The following is a 24,384-nucleotide window of genomic DNA, read 5'->3' as shown; positions in this document are numbered from 1 at the left end:
CACAAAGACAAACGTCGTCTTTCTGAGGATCTACAGGTTTAAAATCATACCAGTGAGAAAGAAACTCAGATAACTTGAATGGTGAATAAAACAATAAAATAAAAAACAATAACCCTGATATAATGTCGATGTAGTTAATAAAACCCCTAACCCTTTCATTATGTTTTGGCAGAGCGATAGATATAACATAACAATCTATCGCTCTGTGTTATGGGGAGACGCTTCTATCGCCGTCGTGTTGTTCAATAAAGTTGTTCTTGAAGAAGTCCTCTGTTGCTAGGAGACGCCAAACAACAGCCCCGTTCCTCCTCCGCGTTGCTAGGACACCGCTGATCGAGCCGTTGAGAGAGATAAGACGTTAAGAGAGAGTTGAAGTTGACGGTAAGTTAACGGCTCCGCTCTCCGGGATGGAGATCGTTCACGTTTACACGAAGCTCCGCAGCGAGTTTGGCCGCCAGGCGCTGTTCTCCGACCGGCCCACCGAGCTGGTGCTGGACATCAGCCCCGACCCGAGTCTGGGGCCGCAGTTCCTCCAGAAAACCCCGAGAGACCGAGCGACGCAGGCCTGCAGGGACATGTCCGAGCACCAGGTGCGTTTGATGTTTAAAGGGATAGTTCACCCAAAGTTGAAATTTCACTCATTATCTACTCACCCTGATGTCGACTAAAGGGCTGGGAGAAGTTTCAGAGTCCTCCGTGCCTTCTCTGAGTTACAGGGGGTCTCAGCGTAGCAGTGCATGTCCATATGACGGTTGCAAATGGATACCAACTGTCTTCGTAAGAAAAAGACACACCAAAAAACATCCAAATACCTCCATGCTGCTCGTATGTAATGTCCGTCTTGTATTGAAGCCCCGAAATGCGAAATTGTCCCGAAAAAAAATTAAATAAGTCTATATGTCAAGCTTGTTTGTAGCGGAAGCTCCTCTTCGGGTCTGTCCTCTTCCCGGTTCGTCCAAATTTGCCGAACTGGGAAGAGGAGCTTCGACATGCACTGCTACGCCGAGACCCCCTGTAACTCAGAGAAGCCACGGAGAACTCTGAAACTTCTCCCAGCCCTTAGTCGACATGAGGGTGAGTAGATTATGAGTGAAATTTCAATTTTGGGTGAACTATCCCTTAACTACAACTTCACCTGACTCCACAGGTGTAAACAAACCAGTTCACCTGCCATCTTTGAACACTTTACTCCAGACTGTAGGCTACTTATAAACAGAACATGTGAGCCACATTTACATGTTGTCTAATCAACTTAAGTCAATCAAAAATAACTTTACCTGTGATTTATAAATATAGACTAATCAATATTCAGGTCAATGACGTGATGCAACACAATGTCAAGTGGTGTAACTGGTAGTATTTTTTCGTAAAAATCTGACTAGGTGTATAGCAACAGGAAAATAAATCTGTAATTCACTTTTGAATGCAACACTATGTTTCTTGACACATTTTATATACGTTTTTCAAAACAGGCTTTTCTTCTAAATAGAGGGTATGCGTTGATTATTTAGAAGAAAAGCCTGTTTTTAGGACACTTCCTGCTCAGTATTGCCAAAATGCATTACAATTCAAATATAGAAATGTAATGTTTTCAGAAGGAAGTACATTTTTTATAACTACACTTAAATCCACTGTATAAAATATTTAATATTTATTTTGTGGTTACAACACGATTTGACATTTTCAGGGGAATTCAGCCTAACTTTTATTAAAAAAGGTTCAAATGACATAAAAACCAACATGAATACAAAATTTACTTTTTGACAAATCTGATGCATGCTTTTAAAACAATTTTTTTTTTCCACTTGTCACTGACACATTAACTGAAACTTGGGTAGAAACTGTCCATGATAAATACTGTGTCTCTGAACAAACGGTTTGTGTCAAGAGATGTAACCTTATTTAGATTTAAGATCAGCTTTAGTTTGTATAAAAGTTTTCACCTGATATCGGATGATTGGTATTTGCATATCCAGGTGAACACGGAGCGCTTCGAGTCAGACAGCTGCGGGATAAACCACGTGGAGGGGGGGTGGCCCAAAGACGTCAACCCCCAGGAGATGGAGCAAACCATTCGCTTCAGGAAGAAAGTGGAGAAAGATGAGAGCTACATCAACAGCGCCCTGCAGCTGGGCAGCGTAAGAGCAACAAACACCAGTCCACATCTGTACAGTCTACCTCATTTGTTTTTTTTGTGTGGAGTCAGCATCTGGCTGTCGAGTGATCGGTCTGTCGCCGTCATGTGACCCTCCAGGTCATGGAGCACTGCGTCAGACAGAACAACGGCGTGGACATCTACCTGCAGTGCTTCGAGGACGAGGAGGAGATGGAGGAGATTCAGGAGCCGCCGTCCGCCAAGACCATCAACGTCTTCAGGTGCAGCGGACGATAAACTGGTGGTGAACTGACTGATAACTCAGGGTTCTTACGGATCCTTAAAAAGTCTTAAAAGGCATTGAATTCATTAATCTAAAAATAAGGCCTTAATTGGCATTAAAATGTCTTAAATTAGTTTTTCAAACGTCTTAAAAATGTTAACACTTGGTAAGTGGTATTTTATGGTTGTAATTAGTCTCAAATCTCAAAAGAATTGGTAAAATTCCGACATAGAGAAGTTAGTGGCCGCTAAATCTCTCACCGCCTCCAGCTCCCGAGTCAGTGTTTTTTTTTTCCGGGCTTTTTATGCATTTATTTTGAAAGGACAGCTGGAAAGAGACACAATCCAATGTTCATGTAACAGTCACTTTACCTTGGAAGTGGGTAAAATTATCCCTAACCCTATGTAATTGATGTGGTGTTTTTTTTCTTCTGCATTTGTGTTTATTGTGAAGTCGGTCTTAAATTTCATTTCAAGTGGCTTTAAAAAAGTATTAAAAAGTCTTAAATTTAAAGCAGAAGTAAGTGATATATTTGTGTTAATATAAGTCTTAAATAGTTATATCTTCCGACAGCAATCACTTCTATAGAGTGTTTGGACCGAAACACGGGTCTGTCAGTCCCTCTGCTCTGCTCTGAGCCGAGGAGAAAACATTTATCGTATCCTACAGTTTTTATCCAATGAGGAGAGAGAACGGCATGCAGGGCTGTGTGTGCAGCCAAGGAACGCCGTGAATGTGGCGACGTAGGGACGAGGACTGTTATGGTGCGTTCAAGTAAAACTCGTATTTTTCCGACCGTGAAGTCGTACCAGTTCGATCTGGTATGAGTTCACCGGTCGGAAGTTACGAGTGGCCGTTATAGTGACTTTCACAGGTAAAACAGGTCGGAAAAACACGAGTGGGTTGCCTGGAACGCTACAAAGTCGTAAGTTGTGACTTGAAGCTGTAATTTACGATTTCAAAAGCCTGCCTGGAACGCAGCATTAGCGAAAACGACCGGACCACTTACTTCTGCTTTAACTTGGCTTAAGCTGTAGGAACCCTGTAACTGATTGATCACTGGCACTGATTATTAGCTCCTCTCCCGTGTGTTGCAGGGATCCTAACGAGGTGAAACGCACCGTCACCGGTCTGTCGTGGCATCCAGACAGCGGCAGGAAACTGGCGGCCGCCTACTCCTGCCTCAACTTCCAGAAAACCTCCAAAGACTTGAGCCTGGACTCCTACATCTGGGACATTGGTGGGTCGGCGGGACGGCAGCTGGATTTGAAAACACCAGTTTAGAGTTTCAGTTTCTGTTGTTCACAGACGGATGTTTTCTGTTTCAGAAAACCCAAACAAACCGGAGATGACCCTGAAGCCGGCGTCTCCACTCGTCTGTTTGGAGTATAACCCAAAAGACTCACACACTCTGGTGGGAGGCAGCTACAACGGGCAGATCGGTGGGTTCATGTCCAGACTGACTGACTTCTTTTTTTTTATTGCCTGTGACATGGTTTCTTTCTTTCTACTTTTTCTCCACACATTACAAGACAGTTACACAGACAGTTAGACATGTACAAAACCGTATGGGACAAACTTTAAAAACATATAAAATATAGACAACACACACACTGCGGCACAGTAGGAAGAGCACGACACGTGTTAATGAACAAACATACATTACAGATGCACAGACAGGAGGCTCAAAAACAATACAGACTGTACCAGGCATTATGTAAAAATCAAAAACATAAAGTTACATTGACAGAGAGGGACGTGAATAAAGCATGTACTGTATTTTTTGGACTATAAGTCGCGCTTTTTGTAGTAGTTTGGCTGGTCATGCGACTAATATATCAAAAATATACGCCATGTCATCTATGACCACAAGAGGTCCTGTCTCATGTCTCTCAGCGTGAAACACAAGGGCCTAGTTAGCTCACTGTAACAACATCAGTCTTCTTCTTACTTGTTTTCACTCTGTAAACGGTCGTTGTCCACGGTGGCACCAGCAGTTTTACATTTTTCGGCTGCTCTGCTGTTGCAACAAGCTGATTGGTGGAATTGTTTTTGGCTATTGTGTAGACTCACTGAATAGTCTTTCTAATGAAATAAATGTTTCAAAAATAAATGAGAGTTATAGACCGATGCAACTTATATATGTTTCATATACAAAGGTTGCAGAGCTGAGAGAGACGTTGTGTCGGATCATTTCTATATCTAACAAACTGTTGACTTCTGTGTGACATGGTTTCTAACATGGGTGTGTTTGTTTCAGCGTACTGGGACACCCGGAGAGGCAGCCAGCCGGTGGAGTTGTCCTCTGTGGAGCAGAGTCACAGAGATCCGGTCTACAAGATCATCTGGCTTCAGTCTAAAACCGGGACAGACGCGTTCTCTGCCTCCACCGACGGACAGGTGAAGTGACTGGGATCTGATCTCCACTAAAAAAAAAAAAAAAAGACTTGAATTAAACCTTTAACATAACTCTCTTCTCTCTCCGTCTGCCAGGTTCTGTGGTGGGATGTTCGCAAGCTGAGCGAGCCCACAGATCGCCTGGTTCTGGACCCGGGCAGGGAGGGGAACCTGGATCGAGCTTTAGGAGCCATCTCTCTGGAGTTTGAGGCCACGATGGTGAGTTTATGTTCAACGCTCACAACAGATGATTCAGAGTCATGGGCGTATTTAGAGCTGCCGTTAGTTTGGATTCTGACAAGAGGCCAGTTTAGATCCGACCAGGAGCCAATAGTCCACGATCCTTAAAGGGGAACCGGTCACTTTTTAGCTGTTTTGGTTGTTTTTTTCTCCCTCTACAGTTTCTGAGTGCAAATTGTCAAACTCACAGCTAACCCCCAACCCCCCCACACCAAGTTCATTTGTTTTCAACGAAGACGGAGCAACGTCTACTGAGCAGTGATGAGAATAAGGGCGTTATAAATAAACAGTGTTACTAACAGTGCTAATTTTTTCAGTAACGAGTAATCAAAAAAGTTGCATTTTCCCCATGTTAAAATGCTGTTACCGTTACTGACAATAAAATGTGCTGTTATTTGACTGAAGAAGTCCCAGCAGAAAATAATAATACACCTGTTTGTGCGGAGGGATACTGAGTGAGTTGGCTAGGTCCAGATTGAGGGGAGTTAGGAAGGGAAGTCCAAGTAATTTGACATATTTGAGCATTTTATTAAAAAAAAACCTAATGCAATAGTTTCTTTTCCTGGTAATTGGTTACTTTTATAGTGTAATATCTCAGTTACTAACTCTTACACTTTTGGAGGAAAGTCAAGAGTAACTGACTAATTACTTTTTAAAAGTAACATGTCCAACACTGCTACCGAGGTGGGAAACATTAACAGGAGATTACCGGGCGTGATTGTGTTGTAGCGCCGTAAAACAGTTCCATGTTTCTTGTGAATCGAGATCTGGGACACCGGGTCAGAGCCACTGATCTTGCAAGGTTGGTTTTCGTCCAAAAGACACCAGGTGGAAGGTGGAGAGGCTCTGTTCTCCCCGTAACAAGTCATTTAACCATCATGAAGCTGTTTAATTAAAGTGCAAATCCTGCATAGTTCCTCTTTAACAGCTGAGCTCCCCTTTCTCATGATGAAGATGTGATCACGTCTCTCTGACTCTCAGCGTGTCTCTGTCTCTGTCCTCGATGTCTCTGCAGCCGACTAAGTTCATGGTGGGGACGGAGCAGGGCGTGGTCGTCTCCTGTAACAGGAAAGCAAAGACTCCGGCCGAGAAGATCGTTTGTACGTACGACGGCCACCACGGGCCCATCTACGCCCTGCAGAGGAACCCCTTCTTTCCCAAAAACTTCCTCACCGTGGGAGACTGGACCGCGCGGATCTGGTCCGAGGACATCAAGGAGTCGTCCATCATGTGGACCAAGTGAGAATCAGACCCTCCACATCTCAACTTCCTGCTCCGTCAGGCTCAGATTCAGACCAGCGCTGTGTTTCTCCAGATATCAGATGGCGTACCTGATGGACGCCTGCTGGAGCCCGGTCCGGCCCTCCGTCTTCTTCACTGTAAAGATGGACGGCATGTTGGACGTCTGGGACATCCTGTTCAAACAGAGCGACCCCACGCTCAGCCTCAAGGTGCCGTGATCTCCCCCAGAAAAAGAGCCATATAGCAACAATACAATAAGTACAGTGACAGACATACAGGCAAAGCAGCATTTCACAGCATCAGGACCATAACAGTCGGCATTAAAAGCGAGGTGGAAGGTATAAAGGGACAGAAGCTTGACTTGGTAAAAAATAAAAAATTATAGAATTTAAAAGATCATAAGATCCATGGAGAATTACAAAAGTAAAAACTCCAACGTTTCCTCCAATGAGGAGGCCACCAGCCTAAGGTTGATGCTGGCGTGAATAGGGACTGGCTGTTTATTCAAAAGAGCTATAGAATTAGGGAGGAAGGAGTGTTTGTAACGGTTGCTTTTGGGGCGACAAGCTCTTAAACGTCTGCCCGACGGTAACAACTCGTACTCTGGGAACAGAATGTGTGATGGATCTGACATCAAAGATAATCTGGGGTGTTTGAGGGTCACTTTTACCAATTACTTTCATAGCTGTATTAACAGTTTTCACAATCCTAGTTTTGAGCTGGACAGAGAGAGACCCGAACCATGCCGCCATACAATATCTGTTAAGGCTTTCTAGCACTGCGTCATTGAATGTTGACATCATTTTCCTGCTCACCCTGAATGGTCTCAGTCTTCGGATAAAGTGCAAACGTTGTGCCAATTTTGCACACAGGTAGTCAACATGGACATTCCATTTTAACATGTTGTCCATTTGTATCCCCAGATATTTATATGAGCAAACCTGCTCAATTTCAGGGTTCTTACGGATCCTTATAAAGTCTTAAAAGGCATTGAATTCATTAATCTAAAAACAAGGCCTTAATTGGCATTAAAATGTCTTAAATCAATTTTTCAAACGTCTTAAAAATGTTAACACTTGGTAAGTGGGATTTTATGATTATAATTAGTCTCAAATCTCAAAATAATTGGTAACATTCTGACATAGAGAAGTTAGTGGCGGCCGTGAACGCTAAATTTCTTACCGCCACCAGCTCCCAAATCAGTTTTTTTTTTTTTCCCCAATCATTCATGTAGCAGTCACTTTACCTTGGACCACATAGGAAAGTGGGTAAAATTGTCCCTAACCCTATGTAATAGATGTGGTGACGTTTTTGTTTTGTTTTTGCATTTGTGTTTATTGTGAAGTCGGTCTTAAATTTCATTTCAAGTGGCTTTAAAAACGTCTTTAAAAGTCTTAAATTTAAGTTTAGGAACCCTGAATTTGCATGTCCCCTATGTTTACAGGGTTATGGACTCTTACATATTGTTGTTGTTGTTAACCTGTGTCCTTGTCGTTGCCTGCGTTCGTCCTCAGGTGTGTGACGAGGCTCTGTACAGCCTTCGCATCCAGGACAACGGGCGTTTGGTGGCGTGTGGCTCTCAGCCGGGCGGAGTCACGCTGCTGGAGATCTGCTCCGGACTGTCGACCCTCCAGAAGAACGAGAAGAGCCTGTTGGCTGCTGTGAGAGAAACACAGACACACCTGCAAACACAGATTTACAACAGCCGGAACTCAACAGTGTGATCTGCATTTAAAGGGATAGTTCAACATTTTGGCGAATTCTCCTATTGCCATAATCCCTATAGTCAGAGCAGTAGGTTCATTACCTTTAATTATCGGTGCATGTTGTTTTGAGATCCACGAGGCAGAGACGTGAGCTGCTCAGCGAACACAATGGAACACACCACACTATGAAATAATTATGTCACATCATGTAACATTTACGACACACGAAGCAAATACTTCTTGACCAGAGCGTTTTGGAGTCGTTGGATTGTGTATTTGATGAGTTTTGAGGGAATGGTTAAAGTATTGTTTCGTGAGCAGCTCGTGTCTCTGCCCCACGGATCTCAAAACAGCACGGGTAATTAAAGGTAATGAACCTACTTGCTATGACTATAGGGATTATGGCGATAGGAGAATTTGCCAAAATGTTGAACTATCCCTTTAAAATGCACTGACTGACTGACTGATTTATCAAAATGTCACTGTGATTTTTATACAGCAAAGTTTATTTTCAATAATAGTAATAATTTCAAACAGTGAAGCAGCAGAAGATGAACTGAGCTCAAACCTTTCTCTCTGTTGTAATGGTAAATTTCAATCTTTCTATGTTTCAATCACTTGAGATGTCCCTACACCAAGTATCAGATCTCCTTTTGTTTGTTAACCATTGGTGTATTTTAATGTCTCTAGACCTCTTAACACAAAACCCTGCAGGATGCCCCAGGTGTGAAACACACCCTCGGGGCTCGGTGCCAATACCACTCTGGATGTGGGGCCGACCCCTGAAGGAAATAAAAACTTGTCGGGCCGGCAGAAGTCTCTATTTCATCATTCACCAACAGCAAACCGCAAAAAAATTTCCACAACACTGTCTGTTCACATCCAGATGTTTGAGCGCGAGACGAAGAGAGAGAAGATCCTGGAGGCTCGGCAGAGGGAGATCCGTCTGAAGGAGCGGAGTCGGTCGGAGCAGAGCAGAGAGGAGGAGGGGGGAGGTCGAGAGGAGGGGGAGGAGAGTCCCGACCAGCAGATCGCCAGAGCTGAGAGCGACTTCTACAGCACGGTGGAGACGGAGCAGAGGAGGAGGAGAGAGAGGGAGGACGAGGCAAACCGGGTGTGTTCATATTCCTTGTTGTGTTAATGTCTAAAACTGATCCACAAACACAAATATCAGAGACTTTCACACTAAGGCAAAACAAAACATTATTTTGCTTTAAATAAATATAAACTAATCTGCTTTTAAACTATTGCACTTCTATTACTCATAAGTCGTAGGAACTATTTGTTTAATAGGAACTCAGTGAATATGATTTTGTTTTTCAGGAGAAAGGCGTCTGTGAAGAAAAAGAAGTGAAGAATGAAGCAGAAAATGCAGAAACATCACAGTGAATAACAACATGTTTCTGTTATTACATTGGCTTTTTGATTTATATTGTTAAAACTGTTGTAATGAACTCAAGAGTTTTCAGTTAAGTTTGTTTTCAGCTCAGGGTGAAATGTTCAATGATTGTAAATTTTGTGAAATTAAAATAATATCTAATAAGTTTTTGTTTTTCCCCCACCTGTCTTCAATCACTCACTGTTTGTGTAATTATTCCCATACTGAAATCATTTGAAACTTAAAAAAAAAAAAAAAAAGTATTCTTTATTAGTAGTACAAATCTTACAAGCTGAATAAATCCCAATACAAATTATACATTAAAACTGAGCAAAACATGTAAAGTTTGAGTATATTATAAGACAGTGACAAATGGAAGAGGAAAGCTATGAAAATAAAAAATAAAAAAGCAAAAATAGGATAAATAAAAAATAAATTAATTCTAAATAAACATGACATATTAGAGTCATAATAGTATTTACAATACATAAATCAATTATAGTTTCCTGGGATCTGATGATGGGAAAGATCGAATAATATTGATATACACATTTTTAGATTTTATACTTTTTAGTGAATCACAAAATATAGAGTGCTCTTTCAAGGAATTAGGGAAAAAAATCGGGTAACATTTAGAAATTTACATTAGTGTGTAAAATCATTTTAAACTCACAGGTCACGTCAGATCGTGCTTTTATTCTGAAGGACAGCGGAAGTCGCCGTGTTGTTGCTGTGGCTACCGGAACTCGCTACGTGTTGTTATCATAGACTTCAATGGTTGTTACCAAGCAGCAGCAGCAGCAGCCCCGTGTGCCCGTCTCTCCCTCTCTCTGTCCCGGCTCTCGGTGTGAACATGTCCCGGGTCCAGAAGCTCCGGGTGTTCGTCGGTCAGCGGCTCAACGCGGCCGTCGAGGAGATTTTATCGGTTTTTGAAAAAACGATCGTGAAGTACGAGGAGGAAGCGGCTTTGTCCCAGGAGGTGATCGCCCGCCAGCACGCGCTGCTCTGCACGCTCAACAGACCGCTCATGGACCTGCCGCGCGCAGGTGAGGAGGAGCACGAGACACACACAGCTGTATCAGGACACAGCTGTATCAGTTTGTAAACAAGGCTGCTTCAGGTTCAGGTGTTCATAGTTTCAACAAGTGTTTTACCTGTTAGGGCTGAACACAGTCTGTTTTACTTTGAGATTTGGTTTTAGTTGTACAGGTCAGTGGCGTACACGGGGGGAGGGGGGCAGGGGGGCGGCGACCCAACTGTTGAAAAACAGGTGCTAAAGTGTCCTCTTGGGAGCCAAAACGCGTGCTTAAAGGGATAGTAGCATTTTTTTTTTTAAGTGGGGTTGTATGATCATTAGTCTCGCCTGCCAGACCCTCCTCCAGAAAAGAAGGAGAGTCTGGCTGCTCCGCCTATGATTCTGCGATCAGAGAAAAAAACGCTCCGGCCGTTTGGAATTCTTTCAACCAGTCACAATCGTTGTGGTCGGCGCCGTAGCAACGCCGTAGCAACGGCGCGCTTGCAAAATATTGCCGGTTGGAAACTGGATTTCGGTCCGCGGTGTAACGACGGTCGGCATCCGTTGACGGATATTTATTATTTTGTTCGGTTTAACGGCGGTTGGCAACCGCTGACAGATATGTATTCTTCTGTTCGGTTCATGACACGGATCCATGGTTCGGTTCCTGTTGTTGTTTGTTGATGTTTCCCTTTACTGGGCGGACTATGAAAGCTGCAGCACGGAGGCGGGACTTCCGCCGGGTGGCTCGTTCCGACCAATCAGAGGCTAATCGCAGCAACGCACTTCCGTCAGGCCAGACTATATGATCATAGACTGTAAAAAGAATGGACGTAGCGTCCGTGACGTCACCCATTGGTTTGGAGGAGTCTGTTTTGTGCCGCTACTACGGGGGTTTGAGCCGCGCCATGTTGGATTCTACTTGCCATATTTGGAGCGGTGCGGCCGTTGGCCGGCCGAGGGCCCGCCCACTGGCCTCGTAGCAGCGGTCGCCGGACCTGTCACTCAACGGTTCTGCGCCCTAATTGGCCAGAACTTTAAACCTAATAATAGTAAAACGGTAGAGTTTAAAAAAAATTCACCCCCCTCAGAGTGTGTGCGGGGGTAGAAACTATCGGTTGAGACCAAAAAAATGAAATGTACCAGGCTGTAAATATGTTTTTTTTAGCTGTAAAATCCGCTATTTTAACATGGGGCTCAATTAGAGTTGCTCCCTTCTGGAGCCAGCCCCCACCGACAGCCGAGGGGATTGCAGCTTTTTGAACGCGGAAGTGAGCTTCACTCCTCAGACCGACAACTGCCCCCTTGTGTATGATCTACAAATAGCCCCTAAGTACTTTAATTGCAGTAGAAGACTCTCTGCACTCCTCCTGTTAGCAACGCCAGCCCATAGCCCTGCCCAGAGATTTACAACATACAGTGTTGTGAATGGACCCAAAGAAACAGCCTATTTTCGTGGCCTAAAAGAGGTTTTACCTGAAAAAAAATACACAGTTCCATTGTTCGCTATAATATAATTTTTTCCAGCCCCTCAAAGTGCAGGAAAAACTGCTGATCAGCGGGCGCTAACCCTGGGCGGAGGGATAGTGAGTTGGTTAGGTCCAAATAAAAACTGTGTTTTTCCTGCACTTTGAGGGGCTGGAAAAAATTATATTATAGCGAACAATGGAACTGTGTATTTTTTTTCACGTAAAACCTCTTTTAGGCCGCGAAAATAGGCCGTTTCTTTGGGTCCATTCACAACACTGTATGTTGTAAATCTCTGGGCAGGGCGATGGGCTGGCGTTGCTAACGGGAGGAGTGCAGAGAGTCTTCTACTGCAATTAAAGTACTTAGGGGCTATTTGTAGATCATACAACCCCACTTTTAGAAAAATGCTACTATCCCTTTAAAGGAAAAGTCCGTCATTTTTGACCCCTAAATCGTTTTCCTGATGGTCACCCAGTGTTGGGGATGCAGGCAAACCGGAGTTAGACCAGACGGCGCTAACCTATGGGGGCAATTTTTTCAACCACAACAAACACTCAAAAAACAATCAATGGTACATGTGTGTAATGGATCTATGTACTGTGTTAGTTTCACTTTCTGAATTGAAGACACGGACATAAACTTTTCCACGGTCTTCTAATTTATTTAGATGCACTTGTGTAGGCTATGTATACATAAATTATGTTCTCTACCAAAAAGATTGATACATTTCTTTTTCAAAATACAGTATGTTGCTGCCATTGAAGTTACAGTCTAAGGTTCATTAGAAAAGAGTAGTTAGTTATTTCTTTTTTTCAGTAAAATCTTATTATTATGTGCATATATTTCTGCCTGTTTGTTCCTCCTGTTGTGTCATTGATGGTAACATTAATAGTAAATATGTTAGATAGATACAGATAGACACATGAATGTGAGTTATATTTTGTTTTAAAGTGGATTCATCTTGTGACAAATGTCCAGGTGTAAATCCACTGTTTTCATACTATCAAGAACAAACATCAGGTTGTAGGTTGATTTTCCCTCAGTCCTTAAGTCATGTGATCTTGTGCTGCTGCTTCCTCTATGAAGACGACTTAACAGCTGATGACATGGTCTTAACTCATAAGCTTCTAACTCGCTGGTTGTCTGAGATCGACTGAGTCCAGTATCTTTTAAAGTTGATCTTAAATGTTTGTTTTCCTCCAGACGCCTTCACTCAGCAGCTGATTGGAAATAACGAAGCAGCTCATCCTGTGCAGCAGCAGCAGAACCAGCAGCAGAACCAGGAGGTGGAGGAGGTGGAAGTGGAGCTGGATGAGGCTGAAATCATAAAGTTCACCTACAACCGCAGGCGTGTAACGAAGCCACCTATGCACGTGGACCTGCCGGCTGCCGAGGCGGCGCCTCGGGAAGGAACGGGAACAGCAGATTCAAATCAGAACGTCTTGCATGTGTTGTCGTCCGAGACCGAGGACAGCGAGGACTACAGCAAAGACCCCAGACCCCCTTCAAAAAAACTGAAACCAAAGACGAGCTCCTCCAGACCAGGAGGACGTCTCAGCTGCAGGGTGTGCAACCAGACCTTCAGACTCCGCCGGCTTTTATTCAGACACGTCAAGTCCCACCTGCTGGAGGCGGCGGAGACGGTCTGCGGCGTGTGCGGCGAAAGATTTGAGAGCGCCAACGGTCTGATGCTTCACATTCAGAGTCACTGGACCACCAGGGGCCGGGACCCAGAGAACCAGAAGACCCAGAAGACCCAGAAGACCCAGAAGACCCAGAATCAGGAAGAGAGAAGAGAGTTGCACCAGCGCTCGAACCACAACACGAACATCAGCGTCCACGAGGACCAGAAACCGGACGGGAAGAAGAGGAAAAGGGGCCGCCCAAAGAAAAAAACCCAGAAGTCGGAGGAGAACAAGAGGAAGAAGACGTAAACATGTGCTGCTGTGACATCACTGAAGAAAAGCCTGAGAGGTCGATTGTTGTGGTTTTTTTTTTTTTATTGACTTAAATTTTTTTGTAATTCACAAGAGACAAAAAGCAAAAACTGATATTTTGTTATATTTACACCTCAGATTGTTTCTCTGACCTGCAGCAGCTTCATGTCTGTGTGTGTCGACAGTTCAGTCTGGTTGAGTGAAGAAAGAGTTTGGATGAAGTCGACTTCTCTCGAACCTCAGGTTTCTATTCTGTCATCAACTGATTCACAATAAATACTTTTCTCTAGAGATGATTCTCAGTTTCACATCAAGGGTTTGTTGACGGACGTCAGCTTTTTCAAAATCAAAAGCTCCTAAATGGATTTAAAGGACAATTCTGGGCAAATTCAATCTGGGGCTCTAGTTTCCTAGTATTTTAGGTCTAAAATAATGAATCTGAAGACTTTCTTTTTAATTGCTCCTGTTACGCAGTAGTTCTGTTTGTCCCCCACATTTTTTTTCACAGACAACGTCAGACGGCTTCAAACACACACACCACAGTTTGTAAACTGAGCTGTAATACAAAGTCTCGCGCAAGAGTGACGCTCCCGTTTGTTTTATCAACAAAGAAATATCATATATATCAATATATCAATATCAATATCAATGAAGAGGCACACAACGTCTTTGTAGCAGTAAGAGTAAGTCAACCGCGTCAACTTGACTCTCGTGTGAGACTTTGTATTACAGCTCCGTTTACAAACATGTCGCTTTCTTGACAACAACAAACCCCTCGGTGTGTGTTTGAAGCCGTCTGACGTTGTCTGTGGGAAAAATTTATGGGTTTTCTTAAAGCGTAAGATCCATCAGCTCCCATGATATGCTGCTGTGGTGATGCGGGGACAGACAGAACTACTGCAGAACAGGGGACATTAAAAAGAAAATCTTCAGATTCTTTCTTTTATACCTAAAACATTAGGAAACTAGAGCCCCAGGTTGAATTTGCCAGGAATTGTCCTTTAATAGGAGGTTTTTGTCTGAACTGAACTTTCTGTGACTTGAGTCAAATCAAACACCAGGAGACAGGTTGTCACTGTAAGAAAGACTTGTTTTTATTCATTTGGCCGTGATGTAAAGACCTGGAGAATTTGTCACGTGTCAATATTCAGGTGTGATGTGAATCGACGCGTTACCCTGAGTGTGTGGGCTGATCAGCAGCGGTGGTTGTTTGTTTTTACAGGTTATAGTTTTGGTAAAAACGGGACAGAAGTGTTCATCTCAGTTTTCAGCTTTAAAGGGATAGTTCAACATTTTGGCAAATTGGCCCTTTGCCATAATCCCTATAGTCATAGTAGTAGGTTCGTTACCTTTTAATTTAAAGCTATTTTTAGAACGGCAGAGCAGAGCCCCAAGCTGCTCAGAGCTATGCTGTTTTAGAGGTAAATTCATGCAAAACCACTGATGTGCGTTCCCGTCGGGGGCAGTTTTTCAGCAAGCAGTCTCTGCATTTGCCTCTAAAACAACTCTGTCTCATAACGTTCTGTTATTATCTCATAGTGTGGTGAATGTGCAGGTCACAACTTGTCCACGAGAGTGTTTTGGAGTTGTTGGATTGTTGATGAGTTTGATGAGGGAAACCAAGACAGCTCGCGGCTCTGCTCCGCCGTTCTAAAAACAGCTTGCACCGACAATTAAAGGTAACGAACCTACTGCTATGACTATAGGGATTATGGCAATGGGCCAATTTGCCAAAATGTTGAACTATCCCTTTAAAATTCAGACTTTGCTTCAAACTGTTGTTAAAACTGTGACGACGGTCTCTGTTTAAACCACCTGGAGACTCGTGGACACAGTTTGAACACAGATCACGACACTGAACTCGTCAAAGTAAAAGGCCACACAGATCAGACGCTGCGTCAGCCAATCAGCTGTTAGCAGCAGTTTTACCAAAACAAATCACAGAGACTCTTTATCTCTCCCGGCGGCGGCAGCACCACTTTTGTCCTGTCAGTTTAAGTTGCCGGTTTCTGTGGTGGTTTCCAGACGTAGGTCAGAGTTGGGGGTGCGAGTAGCGGGAGCGAGGGCCGGGCGCCACCTGGTGGGGCTACGGCGTCTCCTCCTCGGCACCGATGCCGACTTCTACGACGACGGCGGTTACTGGGCGGTTGTTTCTCAGCTGCTGGTTGTTGAGTCTCCTCTTCCGGGTCCTCGTCAGGCGGTCGGCTCTCCGCTGCGGCGGGCGTGGTCTGCTGCGGTGGCGGCGGCGGCGGCCTCTCCGCGGCGAGCCCTTTGGCCGGCGCCTCCTCCGGCTCGTCGATCCCACTGTTGCTCCTCTTGGCGCCTCGCTGCAGGTCTTCGAGGTAGTTCTGCCTCTCGATGCGGTGGCCTCTGCAGGAGTTGAAGAGCTTCACCGCCGCCGGGGGATCCAACCCGTCCACGTCGACGAGGTACCGGCAGATCAGGTAGCCGGTCCGGTTCAGGCCGTGGGTGCAGTGGACCCCGATCAGCTTGTCGTTGTCCCGGTTCTCCCTCAGGAACTGTCTCACCGCCCGTTTGAAGCTGAGGATGGCGGCGTCGGGAGGCACCTGGCGGCCCTCTGTGAAGATCTTGATGTACGACCAGGACTCGGGGACGTCCGTCAGTCTGTAATACCGCGTGGTGAAGGTGACGTCGATGATCAGACCCAGCTCCTGGTTCTGACGCTCGAGGGAGTCCAGCAGGTCCCACAGGCCGAAGGACTCCGACGCCGGGACGCGGCAGTTCAAAGACGGTTTTAAAGGCACTTTGAAGGCGATGAACCGAGTCCCCGGTATCCTCTCGCCGACGGGACGGTAATTCAACCATCGGTCTGGTACAGAGTTCTTCTTCTTCTTCTTCTTCTGATACGGCATCTCGGCTGCTGCTGCGAGGTCTCAGGTGTTTTCAATATTTACTCTGCTCAAGTCATTTCAGCGTCGACCTGAAACATCACACAGAAACAATGAATGAATATGTCACACTGAACTTAAGTTAGATAAGATGCTTTCTTCAAAATGTGTGCATCTGTTTCAACTATTGTTTTTTGATCTGAACCTGGTCTGATGAGATCTAAAGGTGCAAAAGGTTATTAAGTCTCTACTTTGTATTCACATACAGAATTACTCAGTTATGAACTTCTGGCCTGTGAGGGACAATCTGGTCTAAATATGGAGTTTTCTTCATGTAGATCTGGTCCAACATGGTCTGGTGTTAGTGAGATCTCCCTTTTTTGTTTCCTTGAATCTCTCTGGTCTTATGAATAAAAAAAGGTTTCAAATGGTGTCATGGTTTTAACTATTATCTCTTAACACCCAGTCTCAGCTATGAAAACTCTCAGACTGTTAAGTTTCCCTTAAATTTTCCTTCACTTGTTGACTCGGGGATAAACAGTGGTGTACGCAGCTTTTACACAGCACAAACAAATTTACTACTTTACAAAGCCGATAAAATGATCCTTTATGACCCGAATTCACTATAAGTCATTGATAATTGGTCGTAAGACTTTTTACTCGTATTTTACAGTTATGTATAATGTTAAATAACCACGGAAACATTAAACAGATGTGTTTTTAACTGGAGTCTGTGTTGAGTTCCTACCCGGTGAAGTATTTAAAGCTGTTCTCACCACAAACGAGACGATTAATTAAAATTCCCTTCAAAAAACGCTAAGCTGAAGACGTGAAGTAGATAAAAACACGACGACATTGCGAAATTATTTCAATAATTCGTCTTTTCACGTGTAGATAGCAGTTAGCACGTTAGCAACCATAGCAACCCTGGAACCACGTTCTCGCAGACGCAGGGGACGTAACGTAACGTGTGGACGTAAGGAGGAACGTCGACGTCACCACGCACAACACGCAGGGGTTTGGGGGAACCCGGAAGCGTCCTCGCGTTGTTTACATTCTGGTCTTTGTTCTGGCAAAATGTCCAAAAAACGGTCCAAAACCGCCGAGAGCCGGAACCTGAGAGCCGTGATCGACCAGCAGCTGGCCGCGGCCGCCGACCACATCTTCTGGCTGCTGAAGGAGCGCGGGCAGGCCGAGCCGGAGCAGCTGAGGGAGCTGATCACGGAGCGGATCACCGCGGCCGTGGAGGAAATCTTCACCGCGTTCAGAGCCTCCAGGACGGACAGAGACCCAGAGGGGCCCGGGGCGGACAGGACAGGTCAGTGTCCCCGGACAGAGATCAAACAACAGCTGGAGACGGACAGAAACTTTATTAAACCCACCAGGGGCAATTGGTTTGAACAGCCGCAGCGTATATAACATATAGACACGAGCACATACAATAAAATAGGTACAATAGTGGAATAGAAGTAGAATAAAATGCTAGTGGGATCAAGGATCAATAAATAGAATGAATAAATAGATAGCAGGGGGTTACTAATGTTGACCAATAAGATATTAAAGACTGTACATGGGTAAAAAAAAAGAAAAAGAATAAAATGATTATACAGAATTTATGAGACGAATAACGGAGGGAATAAAAGATTTCAAGAAACGACACGTACGAACAGACACATACCGACGACCAGAGGGCCACAAATGCAGGACACAAGGCAACACAGCAGGGTCCATTTAATGAGATTAGATATGAAGAGCTTTCAACCGCATCTGGTGGTCTTCACCAGTGAATGTACGAAAAGTTGATTAATCATATACATTTATCTTTGTATTTTATTTTGTTGTTTTACTAACTTAGCTATGTTATTGTTATTTCAGTTTCTGATTGTGAGAAACCAAAACAAACAAACTCATGATGCAGATGCTATTCATTTCTTATCAAATCATAAAAAAGCTGGAAGGAAACCTTTTTCATGAAAACCATGGAGCTGGAACACTAAACAGAAAAATGGAGCATTTGATTAAAAACATGAATAATTTACTTCATGTTAATGAGTCAGTCATTTGTCTTGATCATCCATAAGAGCTGAAACAATCAGTTGATTCAATGATTTATTGTTGATGATATTAAAGGGATAGTTCAACATTATGGCAAATTGGCCCATTGCCACAATCCCTATAGTCTTAGCAGTAGGTTTGTTACCTTTAATTGTCGGTGCAAGCTATTTTTAGAACGGCGGAGCGGAGCGGCGAGCTGCTCAGAGCTACGCTACGGAGGCTAATGGGATTTCTTGGTTTCCCTCATCAAACTCATCAGATATACAATCCAACAACTCCAAAACGCTCTGGCGGACAAGTTGTGACCTGCACATTCACCACGCTATGAGATAATAACAGAACGTTACCAGACAGAGTTGTATGAGACGTAAATGCAGAGACTGCTTGCCAAAAAACTACCTCAGACGGGAACGTGCATCAGAGGTTTTGCACGAATTTACCTCTAAAACAACTTAGCCTCCGTAGCGTAGCTCTGAGCAGCTCACGGCTCTGCTCCACCGTTCTAAAAATAGCTTGCACCGACAATTAAAGGTAACAAACCTACTGCTATGACTATAGGGATTATGGCCAAATCCCTATAACCAGCCAAAATGTTGAACTATCCCTTTAGGTTATTAAGATCAATCTGGACCCGAGAGAACACAACATTTAAGAAAAGTGCGATTGTTTCCTGTCAGTTTACAACCTGTAGATTAATCAAGGTGTGAGGATGTTCAGTTATCTGAGATCTGACGTGTTTTAAATGGACTTGTGTGTTTTCTCTGCAGAGCTGTGTCTGTCGGTCGGCGTCCGGAGTCGCTCTGATGAAAAACACCTGAAGCCGGACGTCCGACTGAAGGAGCCTCTGCCCGGCACGTCCTCCAGACCAGAGACCGCCTCTGAACCAGACCGCCCGCCGGCCTCTCCCGAGGATCCTGCCTGTGACGATGAGGAGGAGGACGACGACGACGACGATGAAGAAGAGGCGACGGCTCACTGCTGCAGAGTGTGTGGGAAGTCCTTTGACAGGAAAGGCTTTTTGATGAAACACGTGGAGAAGCACTCGAAGGACGCCGAGTGTCGGTGCGGTCTGTGCGGCGAGTACATGGAGTCCAGCGACGGCCTGAAGCTCCACCTCCAAACTCACCGCGACAGCAGCAGAACCTGCAACGTGTGCGGGAAGAAGTTCCCCTCGATCCGAGCTCAGGAGACTCACCTGAGGCTGCACACGGGGGAGAAACCCTTCAGCTGCCACGTCTGCGGAAAGGGCTTCAACCAGAAGGGCAACATGGTGACGCACATGCGGATCCACACGGCGGAGAAGCCGTTCAGGTGCAACGTCTGCTGCAAAGACTTCAGCCACGCCGGCTCCCTGGAGCGGCACATGAAGGCCCACGACGGACAGATGCCCTTCAGCTGCAAAGTCTGCAGGAAAGGGTTCGCCAAGAGCGCCGAGCTGAGGCGGCACACCCGCAGCCACGAGCCCGACGACGACCAGCCGGCTGCCAGGAGCAAACGCAAGAAACCGAGTCTGACCCCGTCCCACTGCTGCAAGGTCTGCGGGAACGCCTTCCACAACAAAGGTAACTTTGTGCGGCACGCTGAGACTCATCTAAACGAGCCTGAATATCGCTGCGGCGTGTGTGGAGAGCAGTCGGACGCCTCGGAGAGTCTTCAGATCCACATCCAGAGCCACAGAGAAACCAGCAGGGTCTGCGACATCTGCGGCATCAGCTTCCGGGACATGGAGATCCACATGAGGACGCACACCGGACAGAAACCCTTCAGGTGCAAAGACTGCGGGAAGGACTTCCCCAGGAAAGGATCTCTGGAGCGACACATGAAGCTGCACGCCGGCGAGAGGCCGTACATCTGCGAGTTCTGCGGGAAGACTTTCATCGAAAACACCGTCCTGAAGAGACACATCAAGAGCCACACGGGCGGCAAGCCGAGGATTTACTCCTGCGACGTCTGCGGGAAGAAGTTCACCATGAGCCAACACCTGGACGTGCACAAGAGGATCCACACGGGGGAGAAACCGTACACCTGCAGGGAGTGCGGGAAGAACTTCCGGCAGATCGGCAACCTGGACTCGCACATGAGGATCCACACGGGCGAGAAGCCGTTCATCTGCAGCCTCTGCGGGAAGAGGTTTCGCCAGAAGATCTCGCTGGAGACGCACGAGAGGTTCCACAAGAAGGAGAAACCGTTCAGCTGCCAGCTCTGCACCAAGGGCTTCGTCCAGAAGATCGACCTGAAGAGACACATGCTGACTCACACCGGGGAGAAACCCTACAGCTGCCACGTGTGCGGGAAGAGCTACCAGGAGAAACGCTCGGTGGACTCGCACATGAAGGTTCACACGGGAGAACGAGCCGCGAAAGAATCGGCCGCGACGCAGAACATGAAGCGACCGGAGGGAGTTCACGCGGATTTCATCCAGCTGTGATGAACCGACGTCTCATCTCATCGATGAAGCCCAGTTTTCTACTTTTCTTCAAAAACAGTTTCACAAACTGGTCGGTTTCCACTAAGGGGAAGTTTTCCTGGAGTCCAGGACCCAGTTGTTCAAAGGGAATCTGATCGGATAATTGATGGATCAAATCTTAGAATGGGTCGTTCAAAACTAAAAACGGAGTCTGAGATCGGATCAGATCACATAATCCAGTCTTGCTTTTAATCTGGATCAAACTCTGAGGTTGTGTTGTGCAAAAGTAGGGTCGGGAAAACTTTGATACAAAAAAAATCAGGATTATTCTGATCCCAGCAGTTTGGTGGCTTCAGGGACAAAATGTAATTTAAATTTAATTCAAATTGGTCAAATAATTGATCTATATTTTGCAGCTGATTTTTAAACCATCACAGTGATAAGTTAATTAAGTTAACTTTTTATTAGTCCACAAAATAAGAACTTTTTCCCAACTACTGAAATTTGAAGTTTGAATTTGAAACGGATGGAAAAACATTCACAATGTATTTGACTATTATACTGTATATTTATACATATACTATATCAGGTCTGGCCGTTTAAAAGACATGGAACAAACAAAAAGCAGCACAGAAAACTATAGATGCATCCCATTAAAATAAACACACTCTGAGTGACCCCATGCTGCTGTTCCACCTGTTTTTTACCTTCAGTGTGACACACAGTCACATTTAAAACACTTGTTATCTGGATTTGGTAATCCTGAAAAGTTTGTATCCAATCAAACTTTGCTTTGAACAACTGGGAGAAAAGTGAAGACGGATTACGTAATCCTGCATGGCTGAAAAAGAGATTTCAAAATCTGGATAGTTTCGATCCAGATGACACCTTTTGAACAACTGGGCCCTGGAGCGTCGGTATCTGACCTGCTGGTTTTTCACCAGTCGTTGCTCTGGGCTAAAAAACATGACGTAAACTGGTTTCACTGCTGTTGAATCAAGAGACGTTCATGTTCCTCGGCTTCATGAAGACATCATTTGTAGAAGGAGACACAAAGCGGAGGTGATATTTATCACTGCTGGAAAAACAGCAGAGAGGTTTAAACGTTTATTATATGATGTGATGTGGTGCATAATCACATGTCTCATAATACATGCAGTGCATAAAGATCACAACAAATGCAAATTAGTGTTGCAGTGTTAATTCCTTTGTTGTGTTTCTTATGTTAAAGAAATAACCTCAAAGAATATTAAATGTCCTGTAGGTTTTATGAGCTGCTGGTCAGACAGACCTGTCTCACCGGGTGGTTAATTATGTCACTTTGGCTTTGTGTCTGTCGCCGAGGGAACATGAGGAACATGAATGTAAAGTTACAGGTTCGTGTTAAAGGGATAGTTCAACATTTTGGCAAATTGGCCCATTGCCATAATCCCTATAGTCATAGCAGTAGGTTTGTTACCTTTAATTTTCGGTGCAAGCTATTTTTTAGAACGGCGGAGCAGAGCCGCGAGCTGCTCAGAGCTACGCTATGGAGGCTCATGGGATTTCTTAGTTTCCCTCATCAAACTCATTAAATACACAATCCAACAACTCCAAAACGCTCTGGTGGACAAGTTGTGACCTGCACATTCACCACGCTATGAGATAATAACAGAACATTATGAGACAGAGTTGTTTTCGAGGCAAATGCAGAGACTTCTTGCTGAAAAACTGCCCCCAATGGAAACGCGCATCAGCAGTTATGCATGAATTTAACTCGGAAACAATCAGAATCAGCCTTTATTGTCACTATACAGAAGAATTTACCTCTAAAACAACTCCATCTTGTATTGTTCTGTTATTATCTCATAGCGTGGTGAATGTGCAGGTCACAACTTGTCCACCAGAGCGTTGTGGAGTTGTTGGATTGTGTATTTGATGAGTTTGATGAGGGAAACCAAGAAATCCCATGAGCCTCCGTAGCGTAGCTCTGAGCAGCTCCGCCGTTCTAAAAATAGCTTGCACCGACAATTAAAGGTAACGAACCTACTGCTAAGACTATAGGGATTATGGCAATGGGCCAATTTGCCAAAATGTTGAACTATCCCTTTAAGATTTAGTCGAAAACAAACAGTTATTTGGTTTCTGGGGAGGTTCCTGTAGTTTGGCAGGTTTGTGTGTTTGAACTGTCAGTTCTTGCTGGTACTGATGATGTGTGTCTCATATCTGAATATGTTGGACTTCACTGTGCTCAATAGAATAAACAATAATAGTAAAAAATTATATAATTATAAAGTAGAAACTTCTGAATGAAAAAAAATGGAGAGTTGCATTTCAGCTAAAAAATGAACATCTTTTTTTAATCGTCACCTCCTTTTATTTCACAAAGGTCTAATTACTAATTCCATTCATGTGTTTTTAAATCGAAGGCTCAGAGTTCAGTGAGTGTTTTCAGACCAAACCCTGGAGTTCGACTCTCTGAGGATATGTTCGTTTACAAAATCACAATTTTAAACTAAAATTATTCTGCTGGAGGTTTGGTCTTGGATGTTTGAGAACGAATAATGTGAAGAAAAAATAAAAAAAAGTAGTGAAAATAAAAAACATTTCATATTTCCTGTTTGATGTTCTGTGTTTATTTGACATACGGTTTCTCTTGCCCTGATAATATTAGAGAGATTATTTTTGTTCTGTTTATTCTGATCAGTAAGTCAATTATTGATCTGCTTCTAATAATCAATAATAAAAACAACAGATTTATCCTGCATCATCAGACTGTAGAAGAGTCAAAAACAACGGATGGGACCTGACCAGCAAGGTTTAGTGAGTATTATCAGATTATTGTCTAAAAATAATAAAATAAAATGTGTAAAGAGGTCAAGTGACATCATGAAATGTCTTGTTTTGATTTACTCCAACCAACCAGACAGAAACCAAACTGAAACAACTAATAAATAACTTTAAATTCAACTTGTTTGTGACTATGTTACAGAATCAGACTGGATGAAGAATTAGTTTTGGTGTGAATGTAAGAAAAGTAAAGAAAGATTGGAAAACTGAGGAAACAAAATCTGTAGATATCTACTATTATACAGTGTAACAGTTTATTTATTGGGGAAGGAGAAATGTTCACAGTGTTTAAAGCTGATATTTTTAGATAAATTAGATGACAGATTGACCCGTTCCTTTATTCCTTCAGCCATGAAGCTGCTAGACACTGGGGTAAATATCAGTTTACTCATGTATTTATTTATTTAATTACTTCAGTTGTGCACTGATCTGGGTTCATGTCACTGACAGAGTGAATTGATGAATTATGTGTTGTTGTCTG

The 24,384-nt window shown here is 44.2% G+C and overlaps 4 protein-coding genes across 5 annotated transcripts; 3 read left to right on the top strand and 1 right to left on the bottom strand.

The window, feature by feature from the left end:
- Positions 1–259: 259 nt before the first annotated feature.
- dnai2b (dynein, axonemal, intermediate chain 2b) lies at positions 260–9,352 on the top strand (the record flags this gene model as incomplete). Its single annotated transcript, XM_083982423.1, has 12 exons — positions 260–590; positions 1,977–2,138; positions 2,255–2,376; positions 3,476–3,618; positions 3,707–3,820; positions 4,639–4,778; positions 4,872–4,994; positions 6,031–6,254; positions 6,331–6,466; positions 7,772–7,918; positions 8,850–9,077; positions 9,287–9,352. The coding sequence occupies exons 1-12, from the start codon at positions 408–410 to the stop codon at positions 9,350–9,352; spliced, it is 1,788 nt and encodes a 595-aa protein (XP_083838549.1). The 5' UTR covers positions 260–407.
- Positions 9,353–10,194: 842 nt separating this feature from the next.
- Positions 10,195–13,955, top strand: LOC310993938 (uncharacterized protein; the record flags this gene model as incomplete). Its single annotated transcript, XM_083982422.1, has 2 exons — positions 10,195–10,387; positions 13,030–13,955. 2 exons carry the CDS (start codon positions 10,195–10,197, stop codon positions 13,758–13,760), a joined length of 924 nt encoding a protein of 307 aa, XP_083838548.1. The 3' UTR covers positions 13,761–13,955.
- Positions 13,956–14,875: 920 nt separating this feature from the next.
- Positions 14,876–17,585, bottom strand: LOC310993641 (RNA/RNP complex-1-interacting phosphatase-like). 2 transcript variants are annotated; one of them, XM_083982056.1, is made up of 2 exons: positions 17,389–17,585; positions 14,876–16,704 (listed from the first exon to the last, which is right to left on the bottom strand). In XM_083982056.1, the coding sequence occupies exon 2, from the start codon at positions 16,634–16,636 to the stop codon at positions 15,758–15,760; it is 879 nt and encodes a 292-aa protein (XP_083838182.1). In that variant the 5' UTR covers positions 16,637–16,704; positions 17,389–17,585; the 3' UTR covers positions 14,876–15,757. The 2 variants fall into 2 exon arrangements, with proteins under 2 accessions (XP_083838182.1, XP_083838181.1); XM_083982055.1 differs by having other exon boundaries at positions 17,361–17,565.
- Positions 17,586–17,689: 104 nt separating this feature from the next.
- Positions 17,690–21,220, top strand: LOC310993937 (uncharacterized protein; the record flags this gene model as incomplete). Its single annotated transcript, XM_083982421.1, has 2 exons — positions 17,690–17,930; positions 19,435–21,220. The coding sequence occupies 2 exons, from the start codon at positions 17,690–17,692 to the stop codon at positions 21,093–21,095; spliced, it is 1,902 nt and encodes a 633-aa protein (XP_083838547.1). The 3' UTR covers positions 21,096–21,220.
- Positions 21,221–24,384: the final 3,164 nt, after the last annotated feature.

Source organism: Trachurus trachurus (genome assembly GCF_905171665.1).
Source record: "Trachurus trachurus genome assembly, chromosome: 11".
Classification (NCBI taxonomy): Eukaryota; Metazoa; Chordata; class Actinopteri; order Carangiformes; family Carangidae; genus Trachurus; species Trachurus trachurus.
This window is presented reverse-complemented; position numbering and strand designations above follow the sequence as displayed.